Source organism: Phascolarctos cinereus, unplaced genomic scaffold (genome assembly GCF_003287225.1).
Source record: "Phascolarctos cinereus isolate Bilbo 61053 unplaced genomic scaffold, phaCin_HiC Scaffold_5;HRSCAF=322, whole genome shotgun sequence".
Taxonomy (NCBI): Eukaryota; Metazoa; Chordata; class Mammalia; order Diprotodontia; family Phascolarctidae; genus Phascolarctos; species Phascolarctos cinereus.
The window spans coordinates 304,841,472-304,852,135 of NW_027555958.1; the positions used below are offsets into that span (position 1 = coordinate 304,841,472).

General features: G+C 43.9%; 1 protein-coding gene across 1 annotated transcript; it reads left to right on the forward strand.

Annotated features, from left to right (window-relative positions):
* The first annotated feature begins 1,466 nt into the window (after positions 1 to 1,466).
* ARL4D (ARF like GTPase 4D) lies at positions 1,467 to 3,542 on the forward strand. Its single transcript, XM_020972801.2, has 2 exons — positions 1,467 to 1,600; positions 2,226 to 3,542. Exon 2 carries the CDS (start codon positions 2,325 to 2,327, stop codon positions 2,934 to 2,936), a length of 612 nt encoding a protein of 203 aa, XP_020828460.1. The 5' UTR covers positions 1,467 to 1,600; positions 2,226 to 2,324; the 3' UTR covers positions 2,937 to 3,542.
* Positions 3,543 to 10,664: the final 7,122 nt, after the last annotated feature.

Sequence of the window (10,664 nt, forward strand, 5' to 3'; positions counted from 1 at the left end):
CAGCTAAAATCTCACCTTCTACAAGAAGCGTTTCCTCATACCCCTTAATGCTAGTGCCTTTCCTCTGTGATTACCTCCAATTTATTCTGTTTATATCTTGTTTGTACAGAAATATTTGCGTGTTGTCTCCCTCATTCAGTTTGAGTTCCTTGTTTGTTTGCCTTTCTTTGAACCTCCAGTGCTTAACACAGTGTTTAGCATAGAGTAAGCACTTAAAAAATGCTTACTGACTTAACTACTTAACTTCACATTTCTCCAAGGATGTACTGACATTGCTATTGCTATTTTATTTAACCAAATCAGAACCCCTAAAACTGTGCTTTCTAGCTTTGTCTTATCTTATTATGGAATTTTGTTTTTTATGGTAAAAAAAGTGGGTGTGACTTGTGTCAAGGAGATTTTTCAATAAATGGGAAAACTCTGGGTCTTTGTGTGTGTCTCTTGTCTGTTTCTATCTCAGCTGGAATGCATGGAGATTAATAAACTGTCTCTGATAAGACTTTTCGATAAAATTTAAAGTTAGTTCAGGTCCTCCTCACTTCATATACATATACATATACATATACATATACATATACATATACATATACATATACATATACATATACATATACATATACATATACATATACATACATATACATATACATATACATATACATACATATACATATATATACACATATATATATATATATATATATATATATATATATATACATATATATATATCACTTAGGGTAAGCCATTTCCCCTCTAGGCTTCCGTTCCCTTTCCTGCAAAACGAAAAGGTTGAACTAGAAGGGTTCTAAGCTTCCTTGAAGATCTAAACCTATGATCCTAGACAAAAATGTTGGGATGAGAAGAGACAGCCTTCACTCTAACACACGATTTATCACGAAACAAATACCTTTGGCACATAGAGAGTGAAATCCCATCATTTCAATAGTTGAAAAGTTTCTGATGTTACTGCAAGGAGGTAGGTTAGACATAGGAAAGAACTTCCCTGCTCGGAATGAGGACAGACTGAGGTGTGAGAATCTGGAAGTACCGACCAGAGAAAATGAGGAGTGTCTTTCCCTGAAGAGATCTAGGAAGACTAGAAGAGGAGACATGCTGCACTGGTGGCAGAATTTTTCTAGCTTCTAAGACACCCTCCCTTCCTGGGTTGTCAATTCTGCCAAAAGTATCCCTCTTATGGAGCTCCTTTATCCCCTAACTTAGTTTTCGGTATTAAAATCTGGAAAGGAAAAAAGGAAATTAAAAAGGAAAATTGGGGACGCGGGGGAGGGGAACGGGTAGGTGATGGAAAGCGCGGCTATAAACCCTCATTTCACTCCCTCTCCCAGGCCCAAGCAGCAGGAGAATCCCGGGGCTCGTCCAGATGCTGACAACTAGAGCCGCCTCCTGGATCGCTGATTGGCTGATGTCACTGTGACGTCATATTGCGGGTTTTTAAGGCTTGGGTCTCGCAAACCCTTCGCAAGCAGAGCAGAGCGGCAGCGCAGAGCGATACCTTCCGAGAGGGCCCGGGCCCTGAACGGGACCCGGACCCGGATCTAGGCTGGAGAGCGCGGTTCCTCCCAGTAGCTGAAGAAAGGTACGGAGAGGTTGTCATGCTGATAGGACGAAGCTTTCTCAACCTTTGAGCGCCAGGGGATGGGGAACTCATCCGCGCCCGGGCGGTAACAGGAGGGAGGGAAGGATGATTGGAGGAGCGCCGGCAGGACTTAACGGGGAATAGGCTGCTGGGCTTTAAATCTTGGCACCTCGAGTTGGGGGAGGGAATCCTTCTAGTCCCGGGAGCATCCCCTAATTAGGGGTGGGGGAGGGTTTCCGGAGGCTGCTCCAAGTCACATGCTCGGCGACTAGGGTCCCAGCGACCCCTCCCTTGGCACCTCGTCTCTTCTTCCCCTCGAATTCACATGCCACTCAGTCCTAGTCCCGGTATTCACTCAAGTTTTGAAGCGCTGGGTGATAGTGTGTGCAGGAGGGTCTCCTCTCCGCTCTGCCCTTCTTCACCCCCTCCCTTCCCATAAAAATAAAAGAGCAAACTAAAATTTGGAGGGGAGGGGAGAACTTTAAACTAGGATTTTTTTTTGACTGAAGAATGCCGTGGGCTGCAGAGAAATTAATGAGAGGGAAGGAGAGAAGGGAAGACAGGTAAGATGTCTTTCTGCCTGTATATTCCGTGCTACCCTGCATCCTTGTCTTTCCCTTTTCAGATAACCCAGCTCCGACCGCTATCGTAATCTTGCTAAGAAACTTCCTCACCAGCACTGCCCTGAGTCAATAAGAACTAAGACACAAGCTGCCATCATACCATGGGAAATCACCTTACAGAGATGGCACCGAATGCCTCTGTCTTCCTGCCCCACTTCCAGGCCTTGCACGTGGTGGTCATCGGACTGGACTCAGCAGGAAAGACCTCCCTACTGTACCGGCTCAAATTCAAAGAGTTTGTCCAGAGTGTACCCACCAAGGGCTTCAATACAGAGAAAATTCGAATGCCCGTGGGAGGGTCTAGGGCCATCACCTTTCAAGTGTGGGATGTAGGAGGCCAGGAGAAGCTGCGGCCATTGTGGCGGTCCTACACACGGAGAACTGATGGGATGGTGTTTGTAGTGGATGCCACTGAGGCAGAGCGGTTGGAAGAGGCTAAGATAGAACTCCACCGGATCAGCCGGGCCTCGGACAACCAAGGCGTGCCTGTGTTGGTGCTGGCCAACAAGCAGGACCAGCCTGGGGCTTTGAGTGCAGCAGAAGTGGAGAAGCGGCTAGCCCTCAAAGAGCTGGCCGCTGCCACTCTCACCTACGTTCAGGGCTGCAGTGCAGTGGATGGACTGGGACTGCAGCCTGGGCTGGAGAGACTTTATGAGATGATTCTCAAAAGAAAGAAGGTGTCTTGGGCTGGAACTGGGAGGAAGAGGTGGTGAAGCCAGAGACCTGTGATGACCCCACCTATTCTGGGATTCTAGGGCCCTGTGTGCCCCTCTGCTCTTTTTATGAAGGACCAGGAGCTCCCAGCCTCCAAGAACAGGAGCATTGGAAAAGAACCTTCTTTATACTTCCTTTTTGAATGCCTTCTGAGGGGTTAAGATTTTGTAACACCACCTTCCCCACTCAGTCTCCCATTATGTAAAGTGGAGGCTGATGGAGCTGTGGACTCAAAATTCAAATGTGACTCTACCTCATCCCTACTCCTACTTTTTTCCTTCTAGGTTTGAAAAAAAATCAGGATGGTTTTGTGTGGAAGGGGTGAAGTTTGGAAAATGGACACAAGGTTGAACTTGAACTCCCTCCTCCTGAATTTTAAATTTTTAGTCTATATTTCAGACCCTAAGGGTTTGTTTTCTAAGGACTTCAGTTCACAATAAATAGTCTCTATTTTTTTTTAATGTGTGTGAAATTCTCAAGGGAAACTTCCCCTCCTACCCTGTTCCTCCCCTTTACAAAAAGAAAGCCATGTCTGTCCTTTATTATTAACAACAGTAATTCTTTTTAGTATTTGTCTGTATTAAGTTATTAAAATAGTGAAACTATGATCTTGGTAGACTGTCTTCCTCCTACATTGGGATCTTCTTTCTATACCTTATTCTTCTTCCTTTCCCTACACCCTACTTTCCCCCCCTCCCTTGGCTCTGGTTATAGCTAGACCCAGTGGATTTATTTAGGGGCCCGTAGTAAATCAGTAACTTAGTATTTTATTGATGGGAACTGTAAGATGTCACTGATCCTTCCCCTTTCTAACAACTCTTACAAGATTCATTTGGGAGGCAGAGTGACCTTCAAGGACATTCTTTCCCTGCATTTCCAGATGGACAAATCAATTGCACAGGTGGGCAATGGAATGATGAGCCTTCTCCATCTCTCCTCTACATTCAATTCCCTGCCCCTGCCCCTCCCCGCAGCCAAGGTTTCCTAATCCTGTTGATTTCAGATTTCGGGCAGCAGCAGCTGGAACTAGAGAAGTTAGGGCTGACTAGGGCCAGCCTGCCTTTAGTGACTAATCTCTGAATCTCTCCAGCCCTGGGAACTGCTGCTTTTCCCATGTGAAGGGCAGAGCCAGACCTAGACCTCTCTGCCTCTGCCTGTCAGGAGTGGAGTGTGCCAGCTGCTTCACCTTTTCCCCTGCCTCAAAGTGACAGGACCTTTTCTTGGGGTTTTGCTCCTAGTTGGGGAAGGATTCCCAGGACACCCCACCAACCCTCTGAGGAAAGAGAGCTGTCAGGAGTAAACAGTAGACAGGGGCTTTTTTTTTAAATCATATTAAGGGATTCGGCTAAATAGCATCTGTGTATCTGAAAACCTCTCCTGAAACTACACACCTCGCTGACCATCCTCTTTGCTTGGTTCCCAAAATCCTACTGCCATCTATGTCAGATACAGCCCAACAATTAGATTAAGTTAATCTTTTTGGTGAGAGGTAGGTGGGGACAAGGAAGTAAACAATTAACCTAATTCTTGGACCATCCCCCTTCCTCCCCTTCCCCCCAGTATACACACTTAATCCCCAGGGACAGACTGATTAAAGAGACAACCTATGAGCGGATGGGGCAACAGGGAAGGGTGGGGTTTGAGATAAAAGTCTAGCTCTCGAGGACTCCACATCCCCAAACTAGATAGAGGACTGTCTTCTTGTTTTTCTGCTGTTTAGGGGATAGTTCAGATTTGACCCCTGGCACCCTGCAGCTGGCAGGGGGAGGGGCACTGAACCAAATAATTTCGTCAGTGCTGGTGCCTGCTAGAGCTGCTGGACTGGTTCTTGGAATGGAACACCTTCCCCTTCTCCCCTTCCCCCCACGTACACGTGCACACCTGTGACTCATTCCCAGGCCATGAGCTGGAGGCATCCAGGGCACACAGGGTTCACACCTGCTGCCCCAGAACATTTGTGGACATGTCTCAGGCTGAGGATGATCTGATCAGAGATCCTACGCCCTTCACCTTCAAACTTTGTGTTTTCTTTTCCTCTTGCCTAACCAGAGAGCCACCTTGTGTAACAAAAAATTAAAAAGAAAGCAACAAATAAGAGAGTTCAGATAAACTAAGCAGTGTATCAACTTAGTCTGACACTCTTTGCAGTGAGTGCTCTCAACCCACATTCCTCCCCATTTCTGCAAAGAAAGAGGGAAGGAGCATTTTCTCATTGCTTCTTCTAGTGCCAGCCTTGGTCATCAAAATTATTATTCAGTGTTCAGTTTTGTTTTATTACTTAAATTTCCGTTACATGCTATATTGTTTTCGTTATCCTGCGTTTCGCTTTGCATTGGTTAATGTAAGTCTTTCCACGGTTCTCTGTATTCCTCATGTAGTCATCATTCCTTGTGGCCCAGACATTGTGCATCATATTTATGTGCTACACTTTGTTTAGCCATTCTTCGCTTGATGTGCACCTCTGGAATAGCTGGTTCTGTAGAATTCTAGACCCTTCCTTTACTCTCCTTAGTTCCTGAGCAAAAAGGTTCTTCTCAGTCCGAGTCTATTCCGGTTAGCAGGAGTGAGGGTAAATGTTGGAGAATCCCAGTTATTCAAACTAGAGAGGGGCAGCCATAGATATGTTGAGTAGAAAGTCACATTTTTGTCAGAAGGTAGAGTGAGTACTTAATAATCACTTTGCCTTAATTCCTGTAACTCAAGTGCTGCAGTCTAGCTCTCCTATAGAGTTTGGGGGTTGGGGAAAGATACCTCTGGGGTATCTTTTTGCTAGGTGGTATAGTGGATAGAGCAGCTGGACCTGGAGTGAGGAAGAACCATCTTCCTGAGTTCAAATTTGGCCTCAGACACTTACTAGCTGAGTGACCCTGGGCAAGTCACTTAACCCTGTTTGCCCCAGTTTCCTCATCTGTAAACTGACCTGTAGAAGGAAATGGCAAACCACTTCAGTATCTTTGCCAAGAAAACTCCAAATGGGGTCACAAAGAGTCAGACACAATTGAAATGAATGCACAGCAATGCCTCTGTGTCTAAGGCTGAGACATCTAAGGATGTTCTTCAATCCTCCCTTACCTCTTGAGTCTTCCCTAGTGATGCTGTATATAGGATCTTTAGAGCTGGAGGAGCTTTAAAGTCAAATATTCCACGTCTTACATTTTACAGACAAGGAAACTGAGACCTAGAGAGGTGAAAGACTTCTCCAAGTTCACATAGGTAATAAACGTCACCGAGGCTAGATGTGAACCCAGATCCTTGGATTCTAAATTCAGTACTTTTTCCATACTTCCAAGATGCCTCCCACAATCTGAAGCCATAGCTAGCAGGAGTCTGAACTGAGGTTGAGACCAGGTGGAGAAGGGTAATGAAGTAGAAAACCCAATGTACTAGAAATCCAAAAGATCTAGTTTCTAGTCCTGATTCCTGTAATCTGTCTTTTGTTTTATTTTGTTTTGTTTTCTGGAGGGTTGCATTCTAAAGGTCCTTCCAGCTCTGTCATCTTGTGATTTCAAGACAGAGAAGAGAGATTTTTTTCCTATTTTAATGTGGAGGTTCTCCACCCCACCCCCACCTGGTGATGCAGCACAGGCTTAATTAGTATGGAGGTGTCAAACACAGCCCACAGGCTTGCATGTTGGTAACACTCTGGGGGGCTGCTCTAACTGGGGAAGGGGAAGAGGATTAGTATTTTTATAGTGCCTACTAAGTGCCAGGCACTGTGTTAGGTACTTTATGAGTCTTACCTTATTTTGTCTTCACAACTCTTCAAAGTAGGTAGTGTTGTTATCCTCATTCTACAGATACAGAAACTGAGGCAAACAGCAGTTAAGTGACTTGCCTAGGGTCACATAGATAGAGGGGGAGGCTGTCTTGAGGTGTGTTCGAAGTGAACTGGAGGGCCTAGGAAGCTCTTTGAGGACAGGTCACTCAGTAGTGTCTGACTCTTTGTGACCCCATGGACCATGGGTCCATGGTTTTTTGTTTGTTTTGGGCAAAGATACTGGAATGGTTTTGCCATTTCCTTCTCCAGTGGATTAAGACAAACAGAAGTCAAGTGACTTGCCCAGGGTCACACAGTCAGTAAGTGTCTGAGATTGCATTTGAACTCAGGTGTTCCTGACTCCAGGCCCAGTGCTCTATCCACTGAGCCATCTAGCTGCCTTGAGGACAGGTACTGTGTCATTTTTTTATTCTTCCACTAACACCAAGCACAGGAGGCAATTAATATAAAGTTGTGGGATTAATCAAGCATGGGTATGGGACTTTTAGGAGATGTTGCTTGGTTTCCACTGCATTTTGCCCTGAGCAAGTAGTAGATTATATGAAACCCAGATAGCTGCCTCCCTCTTCTTCTGGGTTTCACAATCTCAAGCCTTAATTGAGGGCATCTGTCACATCTCTTTCCTTTCCCTGACCTCCTCAATCTCTGTAGAGAGTTTTGTAGAGCAGGAAACTCGCGCAGGATGTTTCTTCCCCAAGGAGAGAAAGAACAAGAGTGGCCTGAGTCCCTGGACACGATGTGGGGGGTACTGGGGCCATCCATGGTTGCAGGGTTAATGACAAACCAGGATTAGGAAGTGTGATGTAGTGGAAAGACTGCCAGGTTTGCAATAAGGAGAACTGGGACCAAATCCCAGGTCTGGCACTTAAATTAAATATTTACAGGAACCCATTCACCTAGGCTCAAATCCCAAGTGTGTTTGGCAGGTCAACCCACTTCCCTGAGCCTTTCCTCATCTGTAAAATGGGAATATTTTGCACAACCTACCCCCCCCCACACACACATGACAGAGTCAGGACTCAGAATGTCCAGGAATTCAGGTCCCTACTGCTCCTGATTGCCTTGGGGAAGGAAAAATAATGCAGGTTTTCCTCATTATGTGCTTTAGACGTCACAGAAACTTTATCAAGTGTAAGCCTCTCCACACCCAGTCTCTGCCCTGAGACAGGGAATAGATTATGCAGAATATATGAAACTGAGCATGCCCCTCACTGGGCAAGGGATAGGAGGACTAGGGAGGGAACCCTGCATCTTTACATTCCTAACCCAGCCCTTGCCTCCCTGCCTCCCTGGACTGATTAAATTAAGAGCAAGCTTCCCCTCTTCCTTTTTCCCATCCTCCTCCTTTCTTTGTATCTTTTCTCTCTTGGGCTTTTCTCCAGGATGTGCACTTATCACTCTAGCTCTGTCACGAGGGGCCCTGTCCAGATAGGTCCTCACATCTGTGGATATCTGTTCCTCCCAGTTGTCCCAGGCTTTGCCCTGCTGGATTATGTTGAGAGCAGAATGGGATGATGATGACAATGATGAAATTAAATTATTCCCCTTTAAATTCAATTCATGGCCCATGAGGGAAGTGAGGGATCAGTAACACAGGGGAATGCCAACCAGGGTGATATGCAGTGGAGACTTCATGCTCCTTGAGGCTGTTAGCAGTAGCTGTTAACTACTAAGAGAAACGCAAATCAAAACAACTCTGAAGTTCCACCTTACTCCTATCAGAGTGGCAAATATGACCAAAAAAGATAATGACAGTCTTTACAGGGGTTATTGGAAGACAGGCAGGAACCTGGAACTCTGGGCTTCAGTGATCCCTTATAATAGCTGGTATTTCCGTAATGTTTTTAAGGTTGGTAAAGTGCTTTATAAATACATCTCATTTGATCCTTACAACATCTTAGGAGGTAGATGCTATTATTATCCCCAGTTTGTAGATGAAGAAACTGATGCTAAGGGATGAAGCAACTATCCCAGGGTCACACGGCTGGTGTCTGAGGTTGGATTTGAACTCTGGTCTTCCTGATTCTAAGAGGTCTAGTGCTGTATCCATTACACCACCAAAGCCTGGATTAAATGAAATAAGAGATGAAATCATGGAGTGACCAATAACTAAAGAGAGGAAAGTTGAAAGAACCTGGGGACACAGAAAATCTTCATTTAACACAAACTCAAGAAATACTACCTAAATCGATAATCCAAAGCAATTCTGATATCTCAAACCATTTTGGAGAGGAGATGAGCATATTTAGATTGCAAATTTTTTTCTTTGTTTTGTTTTGTTAGGCAATGGAGTTAAGTGACAGGGTCACACAGTAGATTGGAATTTTGAAAAGCTCCTTTTGAGTCTTCTGACACGAATCCAACTAGAAGACAAACTCTTCTAAAACAGAAAAATTTTTAAAAGCTGGCATTTGCTAGAATCATCATGAACAGTCTCCTACATTATTTCAGGATTTTCACACAGCAGTATATGTGGCTGCCAATAGCACACTAAGAGCCCCTAGAAGTAAAGGCAGAGGAATGTTCAGGACAATACTCAGGTGTCAAACACCAGGGTACCCAAAGTGACCTGAGAGAGCTGCTAAAGATCTGTGGGAAGGCCTTAAAAGATGATATCATTGAATAGGGACTGCAGCATAGATAATCAGAATGCTATATCACTTAGTTAAAAGCAATAAAAAATAAATGTGGAAAGGGATTCAGGAAGCACATATCAGAAATTCTGGATCTAGTCAAAAGGTTAAGGTGATATGAGGAATCAGATCAACACAAAAATCAAAATGAACAATTCAACATCAATCCAAAAATATTATTAGAGAGGCCTGAGGGGCAAATAAATTAGAGGAGAAAAAGAGAGAAGCTCTAAAGAAGAAAGATATGGGAAATTTCAGGTTTTTAATATGGCCACAAGAAATGGAACTCAACAAAGACCTAAAGTGGCCTAAATAAAAAACAGAAAATTTGAGCAGTATTAGTTCATTACAATTAATGATGGAATATAAAGAGAGGTGATTGAAACTCTAGTTTCTCTGCAGAACTGGAAAGCAGTAGGGATGGGTAAGAGCCATAATTATTGGCTCAAATGCCTCACAATATTGCATGAATTACTAACAATGCATTTTACTAGCTTTCTTTCAGACATAGGCATGATCCCATCTTTAAGATTTTTTTTCTTTATTATGATGAACTTGACAAATGTCAACAAATACAAACATTTCTTTACAAAGAAAAGACACCCAGGATTGTGTAACATCGTGAATCTGTTACATAATGCTTTTATAAAAAATATGTTTTAAACTTAACTTGATCAAATATTGCCTTGATTGTTTGCAAACTTCCTTATTTTCTCTTCTTTGTATTTTTTTTTTTTTTGCTTTTAGGCAATTGGGGTTAAGTGACTTGCCCAGGGTTGCACAGCTAGTTCGTGTCAATGTTTGGTCTGAGGCCGTATTTGAACTCAGGTCCTCCTGACTTCAGGGCCGGTGCTCTATCCACTGCACCACCTAGCTGCCCCTTCTGTGTATTTTTTAAATGCTCCATTTCTTTCTTTTTATTTATTCCTCCCTTCCCTGTCTATGTTTCTCTTCCTCTTCCTCCAGTATCTCTTTCCTTCCTTCCTTTGTTTCCCCTCTTCTTTCCTTCATTCCTCCTTACCTCTCTTCCTCCTTTTCTTCCTTTCCTTTTCCTTTTCCTCCTTCTCCCTCTCTTCCTTCATCCCTTCCTCCCTACCTCCCTCTCTCTCTTTCTTTCTTCAACATAGTTAAGCACAATAAACCCACATGCTGGCTTTATCTGAAAATGTATATCACATTCTGCATCTGTGTTCCACCACCTGTCTGCTAATGGGGAGGAGACATACTTCATCATGTATCTTCTGGAGATGTATTTGGTCATTTCATTGATCATAGATAGTTCTTAAGTCTTTCATAGTTGTTTTCCTTTACAATGC

Coding starts and splice junctions, on each gene's coding strand:
- ARL4D (XM_020972801.2), top strand. CDS start 2,325: ATGGGAAATCACCTTACAGAGATGGCACCGAATGCCTCTGTCTTCCTG.